This window comes from Ictidomys tridecemlineatus, chromosome 10, assembly GCF_052094955.1.
Source record: "Ictidomys tridecemlineatus isolate mIctTri1 chromosome 10, mIctTri1.hap1, whole genome shotgun sequence".
NCBI lineage: Eukaryota > Metazoa > Chordata > Mammalia > Rodentia > Sciuridae > Ictidomys > Ictidomys tridecemlineatus.
Genome location: NC_135486.1, coordinates 29,894,417 through 29,918,798, shown reverse-complemented (window position 1 = coordinate 29,918,798; position 24,382 = coordinate 29,894,417). Strand labels below are relative to the sequence as shown.

General features: G+C 52.4%; 1 protein-coding gene across 2 annotated transcripts; it reads left to right on the top strand.

Annotated features, from left to right (window-relative positions):
• The first annotated feature begins 7,028 nt into the window (after positions 1 to 7,028).
• Lad1 (ladinin 1) lies at positions 7,029 to 22,264 on the top strand. Of its 2 annotated transcripts, none has more exons than XM_021729873.3 (10): positions 7,029 to 7,568; positions 15,109 to 15,246; positions 16,340 to 17,240; positions 17,686 to 17,793; positions 18,571 to 18,614; positions 20,156 to 20,228; positions 20,323 to 20,460; positions 20,783 to 20,869; positions 21,156 to 21,230; positions 21,563 to 22,264. In XM_021729873.3, the coding sequence occupies exons 1-10, from the start codon at positions 7,531 to 7,533 to the stop codon at positions 21,566 to 21,568; spliced, it is 1,608 nt and encodes a 535-aa protein (XP_021585548.1). In that variant the 5' UTR covers positions 7,029 to 7,530; the 3' UTR covers positions 21,569 to 22,264. The 2 variants fall into 2 exon arrangements, with proteins under 2 accessions (XP_021585548.1, XP_077878698.1); XM_078022572.1 differs by lacking the exon at positions 7,029 to 7,568 and adding an exon at positions 8,830 to 8,867.
• Positions 22,265 to 24,382: the final 2,118 nt, after the last annotated feature.

The following is a 24,382-nucleotide window of genomic DNA, read 5'->3' as shown; positions in this document are numbered from 1 at the left end:
GAGACCTGGGGCTGAGGCAGGAGGATCATGGGTTAGAGACCAGCCTGGGCAACTTAAGGAGATCCTGCCTCAAAATAAAAAATAAAAAGGGCTGGGGATGTAGCTCAGTGTTGGGGGATCCCTGGGTTCAATCCCCAGTACCACAAAGAAAAAGGAGAAAGAAAGAAAAAAGAAAAAAAAAGAAAATACTGGGGAGCAGAGGACCCTGGGGGGGGGCGTAGGGCCCCTAATACCAAGCCTATGGCCTTTTGGGAAAGGGACTGAGGGCCAACCTAGAGGACTCTTGAAAGTCATTAGGTCCTTCCTTCTGCTTCCAGATGGGACTAGACCTTTCCATCTCCTTGAGGGTAGATAAGCACAAAGGTGGGCATCAACACTTGCTTTTTGCAAGAGAAGATGGAGAGCCTGAGCAGACCTGGGAAGGGAGGGAGTCTGCCACGGCTCCCCAGGGAGGCCTCTGTGCAGGGCTCCATAGCTATAAGCATGAACAGGGCCTAGTGTGGAGGCATGGTCACTGGAGAGCCCTGATCCCCATCCAGGTCCTCTCTGCAGGGAGAACCCTCACGTGGCTGCCTGGCCACAGGGGAGCAGGGCGGAGGGCGGGGCCTCCTGCTGACTGGCAGCTCACACAGCACATTACTACAACCAGGCACTGCCGTCAGGATCCTTCACAAAATCCCTAGGTGCAAACACTTTTACCATGCCCTTTCTATAGAGGGAGACACTGAGGCACAGGGAGGCTAATGACTCCTGTGGTCACACAGCAAGAAGTGGGGCTGGGATTTAAGCCATGAAGTCTGCCGGCGTCTATACTCTTATTCCTTACTTTAATTAATAATACTATTTCAAATAAGATTGAAGATACTATGCTGAATGCCTTATTGGAATTGTAACATTATATTCTCATGAAGCCTAAGAAGTGGGTATCATTATCTCACATTTCCAGGAGAAAAAAATGGAGTCTTGGAGGGTTTACAAATCTTCCTCTAAGTCATAAGGTTTAATGATTGCAGACTGCAGATTGGAACCCAGGTCCCAACAGAGCCAAAATAGCTACTGTCCAGGAGGGACACATCTGGGGACAGGGGCCCTGCATACGTACTGGGGGAGTTCCCACATCCCCACCAAGGAGGAAATATTCAAGTGAGGTGAAGGGACACCCAGGTGGGCAAAGGTGAGTTCTCCCCCAACAGCAGGGCACATCTGGATGTGGAGGCCTTGGTGGATGTCTCTTAAGAATTGACAAAAGAGAGCTGGGTGGACACCCCTCTTCCCACAGCTGGAGATGGGCCTGATGCTCCTCCTTCCCTGTTAGGAATGACCAGGGCAAGATGCCACCTGTTGTTGCCCCACCTGTCCTGGAGTGTCAGGAGGCCAGGGCTGATCCCCTTCCTCTAGAGTGCTTCACCCCCATGGAACCCAGAGTCGGAGCCCAGCTGTGGGTCTGGAGCCCACTTAATGGCAGGGGCGCTCAGGGTAGGGCCCGGGTGCTCCGGGTTGCTGGGGCTAAAGTGCCCTGTTGAAGGAGGGAGGCAGGTTAAACATTAGCCACAATGGCCCCCCACGAAGTGAGTCACACTCCCCACTAGGCTCTGGGCTGGGCAGCCAGGGGGGCCGTTTCGTTCCAGGTGGGTGACCAAGCTGCTGAAGCCTGGGACAGGTTGCTGGGACCAGTGCAGATGGCAGCTTCCTCTCCTGACCCCATAGGACTCTCTCTTTGCTCCAAGTTCCCCAGAGCTTGCCAGCATTGTGGGTAGGCAGTCTCTCCTTCCAGAACACACTCGTAAGCTGGCCTGTGAGTCTCCCAAGGCCAAGGCTAAGCAGGATGGGTCTTTATATCCCTGTGGCACTGGCACAAAGCCTGCAGTTGTCTGGAGCCTAGAGAGGGAAAGTGACTCGCTCAAGGTCAATAGATCTAACCAGGGCTAGGACCGGGGTCCCTAGAACTCCCAGTCTACTCCCAGTCCATCCCAGAAAACTGGATGTGGGCAAGCTTTGGACTCCCAGGCAGAGACCAAGGCCTGGGGACCTGAGTAGGCTCCCCAACTCTGGTCCCACTCAGCACCCTGTCTGGCTCCAGTGCCAACAAGTGCTCATGCTTACTGGCAGGCCCAGGCTGGGGAGCCTGGTCCTCTGCTGAGGCTTTGGGATTCAGGAGAGGAATGGCCTGCCCTGGGTGCCCTGGCAGGCATTCCAACCTGGAGCCTCTGGGAAGGAGAATGTGATTGTCTGTGCATGCTTAGTGACGGGGTGAGCTGGTGTGTGTGGGCATGTGTAAGGAGCTGGCTAGCTGGTGTGTCAGGGGACAGACACCTGTGTGGCTTGACACTAGTGCTTCCCGGAAGCCTTCCTCCTACCTGGCTCTTTGTGGTCCAAGTCTCAGTTGCTCTACTCTACAATGAGCAAAGGAGGGGCACAGATGCCATGAGGTTTTCATAAAGCTAAATGTTTTCTGTGTAAAGGGCCCAGCTTTGTTCTAAAGCGTGCATGCTTCCATTTTATTATTTAATATTAAAATAGACTTTACTTATGGAGAGGGTAGGAGGTGGTGAATTGTTTCCTTGTTTATTTACAAAGCAAAATGGTTAAAGGGATACCATTTCAATATTCATATTTTAAATGATATTATAGGTTGTAAACACTAAAACCCAGGGACACCTGTCCTGGATCTTTGCAGGGTGTGGGTCTATGCCACATTTTTTCTTCTCCTCTTCCCTCAAGAGTCCCACAGGCATGGCAGCTGCTGGTGGCAGGGGGTGGTAGACTGGGAACAGAACTGAAATGTCAAGCCATGACCTCCAAGTCAGCTGTCCAGGGCTGGGGATCCCCCAGATTTCCACTCTAGCCTTCTGGAAAAGAAGCTGCCCTATGAATCTTACATTTGGGGGGATTCCAAGCCTGAACTTGGAAGTTCTGGGGCCCCCCTCAGAACCTCAGGGGAGGGGGAAATGAAGTGATCCCTCCCCCAGCCCTGGTTGAGAAATGGTGAAAAGCTCTGGCCCCTGACCCGGGAATACCCAGCTGTGCTAAGCGCGGAATTGGTGGACTCTCCCTGGAGGAAGTGAGTGACACGTGCTTACGTTTTAAACATTTGCAGTTATTTAAAGAATTATAAGATGAGCACCCAGATAGTAACCGCCCACTTTGAGAACTAGGATATTGCAAATGCTTTTGAAGCCCTGTGTGCCCCTCCCCAGTCTGGATGCCTGCCTGTCTATGAAGGTAAATGTGGGCCTCAATTTCATGTTTAGAGGAACCCTCCTGATCCGTGGTTTTGCTTTCTGTGGTTCCAACTACCTATGTCAACATGGGTCCAAAAATGTTAAATGGAAAGTCCCAGAAATGGACAACTCATAAACTTTAAATTGTGCACTCTTCTAAGTGGTGTGATGAAGTCTTGCTCTATCCTGCCCTGGACGTGAACCATCCTGCTGTCCAGCATGTCCATTCTGTGTAAGCTTCCTGCCCGTCACACACTCGGCCATTGCTGTGATAGGATCCATTGTGCCACATCATAGTGCTTGAGTTCAAGTAGCCCTTGTTTTACTTAATAATGGCCCCAGGAGAGAAGTGATGTTGACATTTTTTATCACAGTGTATTGTCGTAATCATTCTATTTTATAGTTAGTGGTTTTGTTTTGGTTTTTAGCCCTGGGGGATTGAACCCAAGATCTTGAACATGTTCTAAGCACTTGTTTCTACCACTGAGCTATACCGCCAGTTCCTTTATTATCAATTACTGCTGATCTCTTTATTGTACTTTATAAATTAAACTTTATCATAGGTATATATAGATGTGTGTACATACACATACACATCGTGTACATAGGGTTTGGTGCTATCTGTGGTTTTAGGCATTCCCTGGGGAACTTAGACTGTATCATCTGAGGGTCTGAGGGTCAGGGGAGCTGCTATATGGTTATCTGATTTTCTTTATAACATTTCTATGTGTTTATGAATCTCCAATCAGTGCATTACCTAGTTTTTCATCTTTTTATAAACCTTACATAAATGCATGCCTTTTGCTTCCCCCCTTTAAAAATAAAGTCATAAATTCATTCTTATTGATAACTACAGTTCATTCATTTTCACTGCCAGGAAATGATGAAAAAACCATTATTTCCTCATTTATTTTCTTGCTCATGGACATTTAGATGCTTTCAGGTTTCTTCACTACCAATGGTAGACTCATCCTTGAATATTCATGAGCCTTTCTTCAGATGGACATGCCTACCACAAGTGCAATGGCTGGTGGACAAGACTGACACGGTCATTTATACTCCAATGGTTACTCTGAGAATTGCTGAGGCTCCATATCTGGTTTTCCAGACCCAGGGAACCAATGGTCTTGGATTCTTAGACCACCCTGACCTCAGTTTCTCCCTGACTCAGTCTCTCAATGTCACCCTTGGCAGAGGTTATCAGGCTATCTGGTTTTCCTGTTATTCCCCAATTGAGTTAGTGCAATTCTCCAAACCTTTATTGACTGCCTACTATGCCAGGCACAGTGTCGAGGGAGTTCTGGGCAAATAAGACACTCTTTTCCTCTCTCTGACACACAAGAGGTTCAGGGAGCCTACACATGGGTGCAGATACTGACCTCCCTGCCCCCAAAGAATCACTCCCTCCTCCTTCCTACTGACTCTTGAGCTTCCACATCAATGCCCAGTCCTCGACTGGACAGCTCCACCTGGCATCTTCAGGGACCTTAAATCCAAATGGATAGAGGCCAGTCATGCTGCTGACCATCTTCCCATGTACCTCCCACAACACAGAATTATCAGGCTAAAATGTCAGTGATACTAAGGTTGAGAAACTCTTGGTGGTCTATGGTCTGTAGTCACCCTCCTCCCTAAGTCCTTTCCCCAAACCCTGTCTCATTGGTGGCATCTGTATTCACCCAGTCCCTCAAACCAGGAAGGGAGCCACCAGTCATGGTCAATGGATTCAGTCCTGACAATTCAGTCTTTCAAAACTCTTGCCAACATCTTCTCCCTCCCTCCTCCTAACTGCCCTTACTCAAGCCCCCTTCATTTCTTTTGTGGGCTATAAAAATACACCCCCCCCAAAGTGTGTGTGTGTGTGTGTGTGTGTGTGTGTGTGTGTGTGTGTGTGTGTGAATGGGGCATGTCTTGAGATCAGGAGCCAAGTCCTCATTATCTGTCCCTGAACCATAACTCCTGCTACTTGTGAATGTGACTTATTTGGAATTGAATATTTGCAGGAATAATCAAGTTAAAATGAGGTCAGACTGGATTAGGGTTGGTCCTAATCTTATAAGAAGAAGGAAACTTGGACACAGACACAAAGACTCACAGAGAATGCCATGTGACAACGGAGGTGAAAACTGGAGTCATGCAGCTGCATACCGAGGAACTCCCAAGAATTGCCAGCAAACACCAGAAGCTTTAAGAAACAAAGGATTCTCCCTAGGGCTTTGGGGAGAGCATGGCTTTGCCAGCACCATGATCTCAGATGTCCAGGCTTTAGAAGTATGAGAGAATAAGCGTTGTTTAAAGCTACCCCTTTCGTTACAGCAGTCCTTGGAAACTAATATACTAACCTTGCACAACGTATTGTACCTGGCATACAGGAAGTGCCTGGGTATATACACAGTGCCTCCCTCAAGGAATTTTTTGGGCAATTACATGTGTATAATTGCTTGTTGGCAAAATGAAATAAATAAATAACAAAAGGAAAAAAAATCCAGAAACCAACTTCATACCTAAAACTTCCATGTTTTAGGTTTTTATATTCACATAGAGATAATATTGGATTTTGGGCTTTTAGAAACTGGACTGTACTCTAGCTTTGTTAAGTATCCCTGGCAGGGCCAGACTTCAAATAACCAGGATACTTTTCTTCCTATATCGAAATGACATCACGGACCAATCATGGGGAGAATATTCACTGTGTCTCCAGGGAAACAGAGGTTGCCTGGGACATGCCCAGCCTTGGATCAGCATATCCAAGGATATTGACTATTGCCAATTCCTCTTCCCCCTGGAGAGAGCAAACAGCTCAGGGTCGTGTCTTTGAGCAGAGTGCTCATAACTGTCTGTGGCCTTATCAGTCTTCATGCTGCTCACTCCCCTGTCACCATCAGGGAACTCATTTGATTCTCACAACCTGGAAGGAAGCAAAGCAAGGTATCATTATTCCCACTCCACAAAGGAGAAAACTGAGGCAAACTCATAAATGGCAGAATGAGCACTCAAAGCCATGTCTCCAGGATCCCTGACCAGAAGTCACTCCCTGAGCCTCTCACATCATCTCCTATGCAAGAGGAGGAAGGGCCCTTTGGGCAGGAGGTACTTTAGGCAGGTGCACCTGGTACTTGGCAGCTCCTTGCCCTTCATGGTGAGGTCTGAATTGGAGGGCAGCATACGGACCACCAGCCCTGGGTTAGCACTTGGAGGCTGAGACAGTGCAGCAAGGGCCAGCAGAACCCTGGCAGTTCCTGCCCGCCATCTTCTCCTCCCTGTGCAGGGGCTGCATCTCCTTCCTCTCAGAGCAGGATCTATGCAGCTACTACTGCTGACCCTGCAATTCTGATCTCTCAGGGCAGATGAGATTCCCCACCTCAGCACCTGACCCTCTCAGCATCTAAATAGCAGGTTCCTGGATAGAAAGCACCTGGCATTGCACAGACCAGATGGACACCTGTGCAGGGCTGAGCAGCCTCAGATTGCTCCAGAACTCTAGTCCGTTAGCTGGGCTTCCTCTTCCCTTCTGAGGGAGCAAAGCTGAGATTCCTCAGTCCTGTCACACACCCTGCCCCAGCGCCCACAGTTGGATCTCAGAGCCTAAGGATGGTCCTTTGCACATTTGGGTTTTCAGTGCTGTGGGCACTGATGTGCTTGCGGATTTGAGTCCAGAGTGTCACCTAGGGAGGGGTCGTTTTCCTATGCACGTGTTTTGTACGCAGCCAGAGGAAGCCAAACCTAACCTGTCTCCGGGGGGTCTGTTGGGCAGGCGGTGCCAGATTACTGTAACCTGCTCCCCTTTTCCGCTTCCTGCCCCTGGATTTCTCGGGGCTAAGTCGATTTCCAGGCAGAGAGCTCAGCCTGACCCCGATCTTCGGATCCCCGCCCCTCCGCCCCACTCCCTGGTACTCGGGGCCGCGACACTGCGAGAAGAGGCGGCCCAGCGCCAAGCTGGTCTGACTGGTTCTGAGCAGGAAGTCGCCCGCCCTCGCCCGGGGCAGCCGAGCAGCCCCGCGCTCCACCGGGCGCCGTCGGTGAGCCCGCGGCCGATCGGACAGTCCACCCGGCGCTCGCCCCGCGCGGCCAGACCAGCCGGTCGGAGATCAATGCGGCTTTGTCTGGGCCGCCCACACCCCAGAGGCCGCTCCCGGGTCGGCAAATTGGAGCGCAGCGGCGCGGGGCGCGAGCGCGGGTGAGATAAGCGGCCATGTGATCCTACCTGGGCCGGGGGAGGGGCGCGCAGGTGAGACGCGGCGACGGGCGCCCAGCACCCAGCACCCAGCACTCGGCACCACGCACGCGGCGGCCGCGGGGCTCCAGCAGCATGTCTGTCACCAGAAAGGACTGGTCCGCGCTGTCCAGGTGAGCACTGCTGCAGGCAGGAGGGGAGCCAGGCCATGCCTGGCTGTGGCCAGCCGCACAGCTTCGGATCTCCTGCCCCTCTGGTCGTCGGTCTTCTCCCTGCCCTGGGATCCTGGCACTGAGACTGGTCCCTGGTCTTGCAGCTCCTCGGGAGGGACAGAATTGGGGCCAAACTCACGATCCTTCACGGACAGGGTGGTATTCTTGCTCCTCTCCATCTTCCTGTCCTCCCTTTGAGGCTGGGACCCCAAACGGAGTACTTGTCGAAGGAAGGTTGATCCTCAGCCTGGACAGCTCCAGGGTGTGACCTTCCCCCTGCGTGGGGTAAAAAGAACATTTGGGGGAATTGGGAAGGAGTCGGCCTCCCTCACTGCGCCTGGCTCCGGTGCAGAGCTGTAGTGTCAGGCTCCTGCCTAGTGTCTGTCAGCCCCTCTTGGGAGAGGGAATAGGAGTGACCTTACTTTAGCAGAATGGGGAACTATGAATAGGACAAGAAAGAGACAGACCACCCCCCTTCTCCATCAAGGGAGGCTCAGATTGTGAGTATGGCATTGGAGTGGCAGCTTGGCTGGGGACTTCGAGATGGTTGCTGACCCATCTTTATTTGAGAACTCGTTTCCCAAAGAGTCTGGGGATTGAGTATCTTACCCCACCCTGCTGAACTTCCTGTCAGGATTGAGAAGCCTAGGAAAGGCAGGTATCCAGGAGGCAGCCTTCTCATTGTGGTTAGTGATTTCTTTTGGAGCTGTCTTTCTCCCCTTTCCAGAAGTGCTGGAATGAGCATCTTTATCTCCTCATCTTTACACTGGGCACCCTGTCTCCCCAAACGTACACTCATTCTTTGTTCTTAACAAAAACGGAGGTTCATGCAATAGCACAGGTTCCAATAGCTGGAACCTGGTTCCCTTGGTTTGATTTTTAGCAGGTAGAAATTGGCCTCTCGGGTCCTTACAGGTGAGTCTTTAGATCTTCAGACCTATCATGAGTTTAGGGCCATCTCTGCAGGTGCAGCCAAGCACCCTCCAGCAGTTTGGGTACCACAGGCCTTCCTTATCAAGGCATCTTGCAGGAATTTTCCAGCACTTTAGGATCTCCTTCTTGCCCTCTCATCCTCCCTGAAGGGCTTCAGAGCTTTTCCAGCATTTCAGACTGAGCTTCCCCATAGCAGCTCATTCTCCTGGGCTGGAGGGAGGGGGACAGGGAGTGTTCCCCAGACTCTCCTAATCCCACACTGCTCTGAGGACAGTTGCCCAGTAACCTCAGTGCAGAGAAGCCTATGGGGTCTAAAGAGGGGAAAAGGTAAGCCCCAAGAATGGAGGGGACCCAGTGCTCTGGAAAAGAACCCAGGCTGCTAAAGAGGTTGGACACACCCCAGGGAAGGTTTGCTGAGGGTGGGGCTGGGGGTCAAGGCCTTGGACTCTGCTTGTGGGTCAGTGTTCAGGGGTTGATGTGGGAGTGTCTTGGCTTCTAGGTGTGGCATTATCTGTACCTATGAATGCATGCTTAGAAGTGTGTGTGTGGCCATATGTGTGGGCGAGTATGTTTATGGCCTGTGTAGTGATGAGATGTGTGTGTGGGCAGTGGGTTTTTGTATTACCGAGTTCAGAGTTTGCAGATCCAAGTATGTTCAGTCTAAATGCTTATTGCAGACCTCAGTACTCTGTATTGGGTTAAAAATACACAACAGACACTATGTCCTCAGAAGCTCATCCTCTGGTGGGCTGTATGTGATTCCGTGTCTGAGAGCACACCTGGTTATGAGCAGGGTGGACGTGTCTGTATGTGGGGGTGGTGCAGCTGGGGCAGCAGAACTTTTAAAGCGGGAGTAAGGTCTGGTCTTAGCTTTTCCACTGCTCAGATGGACATGGACAGGGGTGGGGCCAAGTTCCCAGGGGATGTCTAGGCCAAGTGGATGTCCACGGAAGGTCTGGGCTACCCTCCCTGCCTGGCTCCAGCCCTCACAGAGCCCTGTGGGTAGACTCAGCTGCCGCCAACAGTCACCCTGATGAGGCACCTGGAGCAGAGGCTTGCTCTCACTCTGCTCCTCGACTGAACAACAAGCCTCAGCGGGCCAGCAGGAAAGGGCTGTGAGTCAACCGGGCCTCCCAGGTTAGGCAGGGTGTGGTGAGTGTGGTCCTAGTGAGGGACCCTAGTAAGGGTGAGGAGCTGAGGGCCACTGTCTAATGGTACATAGAAATTCAGGCGCTCCAGCCCTGGGATTGTGAGCTGTCTGGCTAGCTGCCCTGGTCAGCCGCCTTGTCCTTTCTTCCCTGAGCTGACCTGGTGACCGTGGGGCTAGGCCAGGCCTGTCTGCTGGGGGTGAGGAGTGGATCTGGGAGTGCCTGGGACTAAGCAGCCACAGGTTAATCATTTCCTTGCCGGGGCCTTAAGCAGCCCTCCCACCTCCAAGTGCTTTCCTGAGTCCTCCTGGCACCTCTCCCTAGATCATCTGGGCTAAAAGGGACCTTGGACCACTCACAGTGACCCCTCAGTATGTGGAAGGGGAGTTTGATGCCTGCCCACTCTGGGGTAAAGATTTGCCCAAGGTCATGGCCAGGCCTGGGTTTCTTCCTCTGTTTTTCCCTTCCCCAGCTCCTGCTTTTATTTTTTATTTTTTTATGGTGCTGGGACTTGAACCCAGGACCTTGTGTATGTGGGGCAGGCACTCTACCAGCTGAGCTATATTCCCAGCCCAGCCCCTGCTTCTTGAGCCCCAGGGTCAACAAAATGCTTCTGGGGCAGCCTTCACATCCTCTCCCTACTTTAACTAGAATAAAGTTATTAGAACTTTATTCTAGCTAAAGAGCCCCCAGGGCTCCTTAGAGTAAAGTTAAAGCCCTGCCTAAAGAATGGGCTTCTGCATGGGATTCAATTTGGGAAAATGGGTTCTGCTACTATTCTTAACACTTAACAACCACTGGTGCCCTTGATGCAGAACAGATGGAAATTAGATAGGAGAGTGGTCTGCGTGAGCTTATCAGGGAGGAAGGACTTTAGAATTATATAAAAGAGAATGAGAAGTCCCATACCCAAAGGATGGAGTTGGTGAAATCGGGGGTGGGGAAGGATTAGAGGCCCCTATGAGGCAAATAGAGGGGTGTCTGATCCCAAATGAAGGTTGGGAGGTGGAGGAAAGGTTTGTGGAGAGGAAGGGAGTGGTGGGCCAGGTGTCCAGGGCTGTGGCACTAGCTGGTGAGAGTGACTGGCATTACCCTGCTCTTGGAGCCTGCAGATTCCACCCAGGACCTGGTTCTGGGGCTTAAAGGTCACTGGGTTTCCCCCAACCTCTGCCCTCCCAGGTTGCACCCTTTCCTGGGATAGAGAATCCTGAACCTCCAGGGCTCTCTGGCTCTTTTCCCTTAATGTTCTGCTGTGGGTGGGCTGCTAAGTAGTTCTCCCACCCGCCTCCCCCACTGCAAGTCCTCCCAGGACAACCTTTTCTGCTAGTTGGTATCATGGTAAATCACATGAGGTCTTGGGTGGCTGACTTAGGTGGAGTCTTGGTTCCTTCTTTTCTTTAGTTGCATTTTCTTCAGAAAATGCCTCCATTTCCTTCTATGCAAAATGGATGTGATGACCTTCACCTTACAGGGATGTAGAGGATAACATCACTGGTATTTGTAGTATTTGTACACTGAAGCAATCCTAAGATAGTTAGTCCCTGGTGTTTTGGGAAGCACTTGTTATTAGTGCTATCACTTCTTCCTTTATTCTTTTATTTATCAGTTTATTTGTCACTACATTCAACAAACATGAAGCACTGTTCTAGGCCCTCAACTCTATTATTGGGCTCTTAGCAGCTATACCACCTGGGGACTGACCTTTGCCTTGTGTCCTTTCAATTTCTGTTCATTTCCTCATCTTTAGAGGCCAATAATCTTTGCTTATTGGTGATAACATTCCTCCCTCAGGGTGGGGTGGTGCTGAAGGGACTCTTATTTTGCTAGGTACTGGGGTTAAGGAAGCCCCAAGATTCCTGAGCAGCCCGGGTGGCCATATCACTGTGGGCGAGTTGTAGGGTCTTGGTTTACAGCTTGGAAACACTCAAGGACAACTGGCCCCCATCCCCTATAGCCCAGGCCTGGACCAGCCTAGGGAGTGAGTCACTTCTGAAGAGACCAGGCTCAGACTGATCACATACCATATAGGGCCCCGTAGAAGGATAAACAAATACACTGCTTCCCTGAGGGCTGAGAACCTGTGTGTGGGAACTGGGTTGCTCAGGACCAAAGAATCCCAGAGGCTCTAGCCCAGTCCTGCTCTGGGTGTGGTCAGGAGTGAGGAACTTCTGACTTTGTGGGTCACTTTCCTTAGTATGTGGATCCCTCTTTGGAGGGCAAGAGCCATTTCCAAACTTGGATGGGCAGGGGTGCATCCAGAGAAGAAGAGACGGAGACGTGACTTCAGGTGAAAGCCAGCTCATAAGAAAGTGAATGAATGAAGTATCAACCCACAAATATGTAGCACCCGCAGGGCTCATGTGAAGGCCCAGGGGAATCTTGTTTAAGGCCGTGATTAAGGACATAGTCCTGAAAATGGATGTTTACACTTACTTGTTCCTTTATATTTGTTGGCATCTACTGGGTTCCTGTTTCCATATTAGAAACTTTGATGGGGGAGCTCCTCTGCATGTGCACCAAAATGGAGTAGAGGGGAGACTGATGAGGGGGGCACTGAGATACTTCCTCCAAAGAGCTGCCCTGGTAGCAGAATTGGGAGAAACTAGAAGGTTCTCTCCTAAGGCAGCTCCTTTCCTGTGGGGTGATTTGCTGGTAGACATTCCCCTCCCTGCCCAGAGAGATGGACAGATTGCCTTTAAGGGGCTCAGGATTTGCTCCCCACCTTTGTGCTCTCGCAGATGGTGGCAGAGGTTTGGCAATTCCTGGGGGAGCTGATGTTTACACTTGTTCTCTCACATTTGTTGGCACCTGTTGGGTGCCTGTCACCATCCTGGATACTAGAGGGTCTCCATGGCCCTGTGCTCTGCCCTTGCTGCTATCCAGTTTCACTGGGGCCTGCTGTCTGGCCCTGGCTTGCCCTTGTCCCCCGAACCCCTCTCTGCTCATTCTAGGACTCTCTGTGTGCTGTGCTCCCTTTCTGGAACATTGCCACCAGATGGGCTCCCTGGCTGCTCGGGAACCAGGTCCCTCAGAGAGGCCTTCCACCCAAGCACCTTCTCTCCTGTCACTTACCTCGTCCCATCGTCCTCATGACACCTGGCCCACATCACTTTGTTCAGAGTCCTGTTTCCTTGTTGGCAGTCTCTCGTCCTCCGCATGCTCTGTGAAGGGAAGGAGACTGTCGGTCTCATTCCCCACTCTGTCCCGCCCCTGGAGTCATGCCTGGGACATGGGTGCTCAAAAAATATTTGTTGAGCAAATGTGGGCTCTATAAATTCGAGGCTGGACCTAGAAGAAAATTAGAGCTGTTTATGTGGCACATCCTTATCATTTTAAGAGTGAAAACTGAGGAAAAGGAAAGGAATCCACTTGCCCCAGGGCAGGAGATCTAGAAACCAGGTCCTGACCCTCCCTTATAAAGACTCCCGAGGAATCTCTCCTTCAGGAGGCCTGCAGGTGCGTCTTAGATGCAATTCAGTGTATGAAATTTGTGGGTTCATGTGATTTTTGTTTTTTCCCTTCAGAAGCCAGTCCCCTTGAGTCAAGGCTTGATTTCATGATGATACACTTCAGGGGCAGAGTGACCAGGAGAGCTAAAGAGACCTGAGAGTTTGGCACCTGGAAACAGCAAGAGGAGGCTTTCTATTCATTGCTGTAGCTCAGGGAAAGCTCTAGAAACTTGTGACCTGAGCTCCAAAGAGCACTATGGGTATCACAAGAAGTGCCATAAAATGCTCTGCCCATCTAATCTTTACAGCCCCATGCTCCCCTATTTAAATCCTCTTGCCTCTCTGGGTGAAACACAGCATCCTGTCCCCCAACAGACCCCATTCCTTCGAATTTCTCAGTTTGCTCGATGCCCTGATTCTGTCTGGATTGCCATTTCCCCTCAGTCCAAGAGCCCTATGGAAATCATCCATTGAGATCCTGTGTAGGTTCCGTCCCTTCTGTGAACCTTTTCTGATAATATTGATCTGCGGTTGTCGTTTACTCTGCAGAACCGTTTCTGTACTTTGGTTGGAAGAATTCTTGGTGGATATGCTTCTAGATCACTGGTTTATAGGTTTCTCCAGAGTGGAGGTCCTGCCATGTTGTTCTGATACCCATGGTTCCTGACATGGTGCTGGCCTCTTGCAGATGCTTAGCAAGTATGTATTTGGTTGGATTTGAAGGACAGGTGGATGGAAGGAAAGATGGACTGGAGGAGAGGTGGGTAGGTGGGTGGTAGGCCAGTGGATAAGATGACAGAAGTGGGCAGGGAAACCAGTAAGTGACTAGTTAGAGGGGCATTTCAATTGGCAGGTAGCTGGATGGAGAGGTGTGTGAATGAAGAGCAGCTGGATGGATTAGTGGGGTCTGGTTGAGAGAGTGCCTGTTTGTCCCATGAGTGAAGGGTAACTTGGTGCAGGAAACACATTAGGGTGTACAAGGTCCCCTTACTTCTTCAGGCAAAGGGAAGTTCTAAAAGATGGGAGAGGTTCAAAGTGCTCCTGGGAAATGAAGGCATATTAGAATCTTTTCCAGGTGTAACTGATCTTATGTGTGAGTCTATCCCTGCCCCATATCGTTAAAGGCTAAGAAATTTTATGGGGAATTGGATAACTCTGAGGAAGTTCCCCTGTTTATTGTCCATTAAGGGATATTATCTAAGAATTCTCAGACTGAAAGGAGAAAGGGACTTGTCAAGTTCATTTGCTTTCTTTGGGCAGCACTATGTTCACCTTTCCACATTCCTAGTCACCTTAGAGAGGGAAGGCCCCACATTTCCATTCTGGGGTCCTGAGAAAATTTCAGCACAGTGATTCTCATGGGGTGATTTTGACCCCTACAGGTTATTTGGTAATATTGGTATATTAATAGTATTTGGTAATGTTGGGAAACTTGGTTTTCACAACTGGGAAATGTTGTTGCTGCTGCTAAACATCCTATAATCCCGGAGCCAGACAACAGTGGTACAAGCCTGTAATTTCAGCTATTTGGGAGGCTGAGGCAGGAGGATTGCAAATTTGAGGCCAATTTAGCAAATCTAGCTGTCTTGCTGTGTTACCCAGGTGGGCCTAGAACTTTTGGGCTCCCATGATCCTCCTGCCTCAGCTTTTCAAGTGCCTGTGACTTTAGGGGTGTGCTACCATGCTCAGCTACAAAAATCTTGTGACCCTCCTGTCTTAGCTACCCAGGTTGCTGGTATTACAGGTGTGAGCCGCTGTGCCTGGCCCCTACACAAATCTGAATGAGAGATTTTACATATTGTCGTTCATCCTGGGTTTCTGAAGTCCAGCATGGCTCTGTTAAGACTGTCCACACTGCCAGGCTTGTAGGCCTAGAGGGTGTTCTCTCTTCTCTCAGCCCTTGGGAGTCTGTCTTGGGAAGGGTGCTGGGGTGTCCCCAGGGCTGTGCTGATCCCCACTTCCTTCCCCCAGCCTGGCCCGGCAGCGGACTCTAGAAGATGAGGAGGAGCAGGAACGTGAACGCAGGCGCCGGCATCGCAACATGAGTTCCGTCACAGATGACGAGGCTCCCAAACTCGCCCAGAATGGGGACCATCCAGCCATTGAGAGGTACTCGGGTGGGGGCTGGGCCTCATTTCCTCATTCTGGGTGACAGGGATGGACTTAGCTGCCCCAGGCATATTCTGTGCAATGCGTTTGGCCTGCTCTGGGCTTGAGACCCAGAGAATGAGGCTGAAGGGTACAAGGACAAATTTCAAGTTCCTCTCACGCTCTCCAGGCCCCTCCTCAGCTCTGCTGGATTCCATCTCCATTAGAACTACCAGGGCTGCTGTTTGTTGGGACCATCCTTGGGCCCATACGTGGCTGGGCATCTTATGGACATAGCTCATTAAATCCTATACTGTCCCTGAGAGACGGATGATTACCCAGTTTTACAGGAAGAAACTAGTGGGAGGGCATTTAGGTGCCATGCTCAGATCATATACCTAAAGAGTAATACAGCCAGAATTTCCACTTGGATTTGTAAAGTTCCATGGCTTGACTCTGTCCATTCAGCAGGCTGCCTCCCTCAAGCCTTGACCCCCCACAAGTCACTTCTGAGGGGAGGAGTGGGGAGGGAGAGAAGGGCCCAGAACTTACTGAATGCCACCTCAGCACCAGGACTGTGTTCTCAGGGTGGGAGGCTCATCATGCCCCCTGACAAGCTCAGTTTGCAGATTTGAAAACTGAGAATCCGTGAGTTGACTGGCTTGAAATTAATGGAGAGCAGGGTGGTGGAAGGAAAAGAATCTCCTTTAGCTGGAGACCAAGTGCTCTAGGTTTGGGGCAATCTTCTCAGGTTGCTCTTGTTCCTTTGCCCCTCAGAGGAGGGAACCAGGATATGTGTCTTGGGCTAAGCCAAACCTATGACTGCCATCTAATCCCAGCTGCACCCACATGACTGACAGGAGTATGGGAGGGTGACTTAGAAGCCTTGAGTTCTAATTCCAGTTCTCTCTCCAGTTAGCTGTGTGACCTTTGAGTGCCTCTGACCTTGATCTAAGCTCTATGGGGCAGGGACCCCATTTACTCTTGTTGACCCCCACAACTCCCAGCACACCCTGGCACATACAAAACTGTTGCATGGTCAGTGTTTGTTGATTGTCTCACCTCTGATGTCTTCTGATTCTATTTTGCCCCCCATCTCCAACTTCTGGCTCAGGCTGCCCAGCGTGGAGGAAGCCGAGGTGCCCAAGCCACCACCCCAAGATGAAGCCGAGGTGCCCAAGCCACCACCCCCAGCCTCCAAAGATGAAGTTGAGGAAATCCAAACAATTCTCAGGACTCGGCAGGAGCGGAGGCAGAGGCGGCAGGCAGTAGAGGCTGCACAGACCCCCATCCAGGAGAGGCTAAAGGCTGAGGAGGGAAGGGACAGCCTGGGACCTGGGCAGGCCATGAAGCAGCCCTTAGTGCCCAAGAAGGAACCGGAACCCCCACCCCGCAGAAGACTGAGCCGGGAGCAGCGGGGACCCTGGGCCCGAGAGGAGGAGCAAGCAGCAGGGAAGAAGCGGCTTCCAGAGGAGGCCCTGGCTCCAGAGAAGACCTCAGTCGCTGAGAAATCCCCTGTGTCAGAGAAGACGGCAGCGCCTGGCAAGGAAACCTGTGTCTCGCAGAAGGGGTCAGCCCCAGAGAAGACATCTGCAGCTGAGAAGACAGCAGTGCCCAGGAAGAGAGGCAGCTCAGAGAAGAAGCCTGTTCCAGAAAACACAGGTGTCTCCGAGACGTCTCCGGCCCCTGAGAAAACATCTGTGTCTGAGAAAAGAGCAGCAGCAGAGAAGAGATCCGTCTTGGAGAAAAAGTCGATTCTAGAAAAAGCAAGTGTCTCTGAGAAGACGCCAGAGAGGAGCTTGGTGTCTGAGAAAGCATCCATCTTTGAAAAGTCACCGGCCTCAGAGACGAAGCTGGCCCCAAAGAGGGCAGTGGCCTCAGAGCTACCCCAGGCCTCTGGGAAAAGCCAGGCTACCACCAAGGAGCAGAGAGAAAAAGCCCTCCCTGAGGAGACCCCATCTTCCTCACCAGACCCTCCAAAGGTGGCTTCCCGCCTCAAGCCCATCTCTCTCCAGGTGGGCAGCACTCCCGTCCCTCCTCCCTGACTGGCCTCCCTGCCAGTCCTACCAGTGGCCTCTGGTTCCCTTGCTGCTTCCTGTCCTCCCACCTTCAGGCTGAGTCTCCCTGCTGTTCCTAGCCACTGAAAGGGACATCAGCTGTGGGGCAGGGAGCATCTGGGACCCCATACCACATCCTCATCTAGGACCTGGACTCCAGGACCCTAGCAGGTCTTTAGGAAGTCTCAGATCCTTCCAGAAGATCTCCTAGAAAGCCCTGCTGGGGAGCCTGGCCGCCTCCAGCAAAGGCAGGAGGGTTAGGCCCAGGACTGTCTCCCCTGCCCCCTTTCTCCTGCAGCTCCTGGGATGAGCCTGGGTTTAGGGGTGCCCCAGCCGGTAGGGCCCTAGATCTCTGCGGAGGACGGTGAGATCTCAACTTCCTGTCACTCTGTGCTCCACCCAGGTAAAAATCCCCAGCAAGGAGGAAGAAGAAGACGACACATTCTCCCCCACTCAGATCACCTACAGCAGCTCCCTTAAACGCTCCAGCCCCAGGACCATCTCCTTTCGGGTGAGAGCCCAGGACTTTCTTGTCGCTAATCTTCTGAGGGCAAGCCAAGGAAACTACCCATTATAGAAAAGGAGGCTTAGGTTTGATAGCATGAAGACCCACTGGATGGAGAGGGGCTTTGGAGTCCCCCTGGCCAGCCAAAAACATGTACAAGTTCCTATTAAAGGAAAAAGTTAATGACTGGATGTAAATTAGCATGAGCAGCCCCACCTAGTGGCTGCTGCAGGGCTGCTGGCCCCACACCTGCCTATGTCAAGCCTGGTCCCCACCCAGGAGGGAGAGCCCGGCAGAGCAGCAGGGTTCCCACAGCGCTCTCTCTGATCTGCTCCCACCCCAACAGTGCAAATCACATGGAGTGGGAAGTCTCATTTGGCTGTGACCCAGTATTTATTCTTAGTTCTTGTGTTCACTGGGTCATCCACTCATTCACTGTTGACTGTGCTTTGTGCCCTAATGCATTCCAGGGCCTGGGGAGGAGGCTGGAGGCCTGAGGTTGATGGGTGCCCATAGAGCTCTAGGTCAGTGGGGCAGCAGTGGGGTGGTAGGTAACCCGTGAGCAGGGCTCGAGAAGGTGAGGAATGGCTTTGGGCCCAGACTAGTGGGCGGAGGCAGGTGCTTCCCAGATTAGAAGAGGGCCTTCATGAAGGTGTGGTCATGTGTTTCTTTGGTGGTAGGGGGTCGGGGAGAAAGAAGTGACCGAGAGCTGGGCTCTGTCTTGGGGGGCGGGGCACTGACTTCCCTGGGACTCCTGCTTACTGCCTCTTCTTCTCATTTCAGATGAGCCCTAAGAAAGACAGCTCAGAAAAAGCCTTCACCCGCAGGTGGGAAGCCTGGAGGCTTCAACTCTCTGCTGTCTGGTGGAATATTTCCTGAGCCCCTGCCCTCCTGTGCCAGGCTGTACAAGGGGAACGTGCAGATCTTGCCAGAGCTCTGGATCTGTCAGAGGGAGGGATTAACAGGAGGGACTGAGGCCATGTGAGATGGAAAGGGAGGGGGCATCCGGGAGAGCTGCTGGGGGGAGAAGCTCTGAAGGGGAGGGGGCTTGAGTCTCAGGGTTGAGGTGGGAAGAGGAGGTGGGCTTTTCAGGAGGGAGACTCTATATTGGCAGGCCTTGGGTGGAGGCCTGGGACTCTGTGTGTTTAATGAGGACCCCATGCTCTGTGCACGGATGACTGTATTTTGGAAAAATTCTGAAAATGGATCTGAAAAGCGGTTCTGCCCATGCTGGGAATTTGACCCACTCTGCTATATTCTTCTGCCCTCTAATCTTCCTGAGGCCGCCTCTGCTAGGCCAGGCCATGGGGTGTGGGGGTTGGATGAGGAGAACAAAAATGAGATACAGCAGCTATCAGGGCGAGGTGGCACATGCCTGTAATCCCAGCAGCCTGGGAGGCTGAGGCAGGAGGATCACGAGTTCAAAGCCAGCCTCAGCAATGTAGTGAGGCCTTAAGCAACTCAGTAAGACCCTATTTCTAAATAAAATATTTTTTAAAAAAGGGCTGGGGACATGGTTCAGTGGTTGAGTGTCCCTGGGTTCAATCCCCAGTAAACCGCCCCCCACCCCGAAAAAAAGACAGTGGCGGCCCTCAGGCAACTCACATGAGACCATCAAATACAGAGTCACCTCAGCAGGGAGATACAGGATAGGAAGGTGTAACGGGCTCAGAGCTTGGTGGCTGCAGCAGCAGCTCAGCCTGTGGGATCTAGAAAGGTGTCGCAGAGCAGTGGGACATTCAGTGTGGGACTTGAACTAGTGGGAGATTCCCAGATGGAACACTGGAGGAGTGGCATGTTGAATTGAGGGGACAGCAGGTGAAAGGCACGGTGTAGACACAGGATTCTAGCTGGCTGGCACCAGCTATGTGTCAGGGAGGGGGGAGGTGCCAGCACAGAGAGGAAAGGTAAGGATGGGTCACTTCCAGGGCTGTGCCAGGGAATTTGGTCCTTGTCCTGTGGCCCCAGGGGGGAGAGGCTGGAAGGGACAAAATCTATTCAAGGTAGGAGCAATCTGGTGGCAGTGGAGAGGAGAGCTCAGCGGGGCAAGCAGGGAGAGGGGAAGATGGCCACAGGTTTAGGGAAGGCAGGAAGGGGAAGTTCAGGAGATGATGTGGGAGGAGAAGGGAAGAGGGAAGGAGTGAGATATTTCTGTTCTGGGATGTCCCACTGAATGGGCTCTTTTTCAAGAGGGGAGGAAACTCCCTGGAATCAGAAGTCTTCCCTTAACCAAGTCATTACAGACTATTCCTTGTTCTCTTTGCCAAAATGGCAGGATGTGAGGGGGCCGCTCCTCAGGACCCGGGGCCAGGGCCTCCCCAAGGTGGGTGTCTCACCTGGTTTGTCTTACCCTATCTTCTCCCTGCAGTGCCAGCGTGAGGCTGCCAGCCACCTCAGTCAAGCTGGGGGAGAAGCTAGAGAGATACCACACAGCCATACAGGTGTGGCGGGGCTCTTCCCCAGGGCCAAGGGTTCCTGCCCAGGTGATCATGCACCTCACAGGCACAGCTCAGTGGCTTGTGTCTCTGTTTCCAGAGGTCAGCATCGGTCAGGTCTCAAGGCTCCATCCGCACTGAGTTCTTTGTGGCTCCTGTGGGTGTGGCCAGCAAGCGCCACCTCTTTGAGAAGGAACTGACTGGCCAGAGTCACGCAGAACCAGCCTCCAGCCGGAAGGTGAGGGATGGAGTCCTATTGGGGGGTCTCCAGGCTTAGACGCCCTGAGGTCTCCAAAGCCCCAATGTAGGCCTTAGCAGTGCCAGAAAACAGTATTTTCATGTGTTAATGTTGGAAGAACCTTGACTTACCATTGATGTCCTCAAGCCAAGTCACCTCAACTGGGCACACGAATCCCTACAGGGGGTGCTATCCCCAGTCCACATGGCAAGCACAGATGGATGTGGGACTAAGGTAGAGTCATGTCCTTAGTCCAGGGCCTCTGAAAATGCCCTGAAGTGGCCAATGGTCCCAAGCTCTAAGCTAGAACCTTTCTTTTTAGGACAACTTGAGATTGCCAGGGGTTGTGACATCCAAGCTCAACTTGTGGATCAGCAAGACTCAGGAGTCTGGAGATCAGAACCCCCAGGTATCCTGTCCCTCCTTGATGTCTCATGGTGGAGTGACATGGGTCAGAGGAGGGATAGCCTGAGAGCAAGGGGTGGTTTCAGGAGTGGAGCTGGGGCGGGGTGTGGGTCTGGGAGGGCTATGGATGGGCCTGCGGGTCAGAAGGCAGCAGAGACAGGAGGTGGCCTGGGGTCCCTTTTGCTTTCAGGAGTGAGGTATCCTAAGCAGGGGATTGGGCCTTGGGGACCCCAGCCCCCTCCTTAAGCCTCACCTTAGTTCCTGGTCTCCACTCTGATGCCCCCAATCAGAATGTACGGAAGGAGCTGGCGGCCACCAAGAGGACTCAGTGGGGAAAGAAATCTGATCCCTCCCTGGATGTTGAGGTGAATGGAGGAGGGTCCGGCCCTGGGGCAGAGGGCTATGGGCTCATGGTGGGAGGCCCCACTTTCTCACTTATGTATCCATGCTCATTGACCTGCAATCGCATAGTCCAGCTGCCTAGAATGTTCCCTGGCCTGCATGCTTGGGCTGGCTTGACCCACTACCAGCATCTTGGTAGAGCCCTCCTCTGGCTTTGCTGAAACAGCTCTGCAAAGCCACACCCTCTTCAACAGGCCAACTTAAGGTCTCTCGTGTGGGTGTGGGGCTAGGGCAAAGGGATACCTTCCTGTCTGGAGATCCCCTTCCCTTGTTCTAATTGATCTTTGCCTCCCAGGTGTGACAAGCCCTGCCAAGACAGGCCTGCAAGTCTGCGTCTCGGGGCCCTCGCTCATGGCAGGCCCCTGCCTCCTGCAGCGGTGTCCCTGTCTCTCACTGCCTCCACTCCCTTCCTGCTCTGGACCTGTCTGGCCAGGACTCCTGGGGGCCAGAAATATCAGCAACAGCTCCTTCTCAGCACAGCTGCCCTGGCACCTTCTTGTTCTGCTGTGGGCACAGCAGATCCTGGGACCCAGCAGCAGCCTAGATCACAACACAGATGCACGTTGACACTGTGGAGCCTCACCGTCCTACCCAGAGTAGTCCTCTACCCCCTGCTCACTTCCAAGGGCAGGAGAGGGCTGTCGCAAGAACTCCAGGGCCACCTGCCTCATATGGTCCCAGCAAGTGCCACCATGTGCCTATGGTGCTCCCACACTGAGGCCTGGACCTACCCACCCTAGTCCCCGGGCCTCTCCCATCCTGCTGAGATCAGGCCAGATCGTGAAGGAGATGGCATGTACCGTCCGTGTGCCCCACCCCCTGCCCGTTCTCCCCTCCCTTCCCTGGCATGCTGCCTGGCTAGAAGCTCAGTGGCTTTTTGTGCAACTTTTTGTCCTGCCCTCTCTCAGAAAAAAAAAAAAATATCTGTTCTCAGGAAAGATTTGATAAACGCATTCACTCTCAGGTGTAAATGATGAATGATACCTTAAAAAACGAATTCCTTCCTGGAGGCTTTGTTTTCTAACAAGAAACAGTGTGCAAGGGGGACGATTTTGGCTGGGGTGGGAGGGAGGATGTTTTCCTAGTCTCTCCTCTTCTCCTAGGAAGGTAGTAGGTTTGCCGCTCCATGGTCCTAGCTTGGTGACTTGGGAGTTGACAACTGCCACCCACAGTGCCAAGCCTGTCTGTATCCCAACCTTCCCAAATCCGTTCCTCCATTTCCCAATGCCATGGCCCACGTGGGCTTGGAAAGTGCCCACTGGAGAACCAGGACCAACCAATCTAAGCAAGTTAGTCTGGGGCCTTCCAGACCCTTTAAGGCTTTAGTGTAAAAATCATCTTTTTTTTTTTTTTTTAATTCAACAGAATAATTACTCCCAATTGACTGCTCTAGTTTTTCTCAGAACCACCTGGAGGTGAGAATAGACGCAAACTTTTGCCCAACGCCCTTTGCATGCCTGGGAAAATCCCAGGACTTCTCTAGAACAAGGACAGCACCAGGCCCTCTGAGCCCTGTGTGTGCTGACTTCCCAGTGTTTCCAGACTGGTCCACCTCCTTTGGAGAGGTGAGCCTCCTGTAGCTGGCTCCCCGTGTGTACTGAGCTAGGGTAGCGGACCCTGGTGACATGCCCTGAGCACCCGACACCCCCACCAGGGCTGTAGCTATGGTGGGTACGCCAGCTTCCGGTCCAGAGTTAGTTGAAGCCAATGGGGTAGGGTGGAGGAGTGGGCTGAGTACTCAGAGGCTGAGGGGACCCCAGCTGCTCTGGGCCTGCATGTAATTCTGGGTATCACCTTAGACAAACCCTTCTCTGAGCCACAGGGTTCAAGCAGATGACCTTCACAGGACATTCCCATGCTCATGTCCTTCAGGAAGTTCCCCAGGCCCAAGTTAGGTGAACTTTTCCAGCCAACACAACTCATCACAGACTTTCTTAGGAGAGGCTCCTGGGCAGTGGTAAGGGCTTCTCTGGCACCTGTGACCTCAGAGTGGTGGTGCCCTTAGTGCCTGCACACCCTCCCTGGGATGCCCAGTGACGCGGGCTTCTCGGGAGAACTTGGGGGCAAGACTCCATGGCTCCTCTGCATTCACGTGCCCAACACACGAGCGCTGTGTCTTCATTCCTGTCGGGGAGGCAGCTGATAACCAAGGAGACAAATGTTCATGGGAGGTGACTTCAGCTGGTGCTAGGGTGCAGGCTGCCTTGACCAGGTGGCTTGGAGGCCTCTTGGAGGAGGCGGCGCTTGAGCGCCCTCTGGAGTCAGAATAGGTCTCATGCACTCGCCACCCCTTGACCTGCCTTCCTGCTCTGCACAGGCTTCTCCCCACCTACCATTCTGGCTTTGTTTTCTCTTCCCATCTAAAAGCACTGGGAGGTGACTATTTTCAAGGACAGAGGCATCTGAATTGGGTCTGGAGTAACCCTGTTATATTAAGGTGTGACTGCTGGATGGTGACTTGCTTTTCCCGTCAGCTAAGTGTCTTACAGCTGTCTCGAAGATGCCCTGCCTCAGAACACTTAGTAGAAGGTTTGTTCCAGTAGCCTGTGGACACTAAGAATCCACTGGGGTTCTCCTGGGGCTCTGTGGGGTCTGGATGCCCACACTCCTCTTTCAGGCATCTGTGCAAACAAGGGTTTGGGTGTCTGAAGGGTTATTTGGTTTATGAGGAATAGGGACACACTGAAAGTGGCTCAGTTAAGAAAAGTTAAGAAAAGCAATTCCTAAGTTCCAGGAGATTCCAGGCCAGGACATGCAGCAAGCTGGGTCCTGGTGGGCTAGAGTGAGAGACAGGGTCAGGGAGGCTGAGCTGCCCTTTGGACAGCCTGGTTCCTTCGCCACCTCCACTCGGTGAATGGCTCCCTCCCCCTGCCTCTCTCTGCCAAGTCAAGCAAATGAGCAAAGGAACCATGGAGTCTTGCTCCCAAGTTCTCAGAAGCCTGCCTCACTGGGCATCCCAGGGAGGGTGTGCAGGCACAAAGGGTGCCACCACCCTCAGGCCTCCCTTTTTCCCAGGATGCTGGCCGCCAGGCCGTGGCTTTAGCTTGCCCTCCTGTTGATCTGCTGGCAGGATGGAGGCCCACGTGACCTGGGATAAGCCTGTAGCAGGGGGATC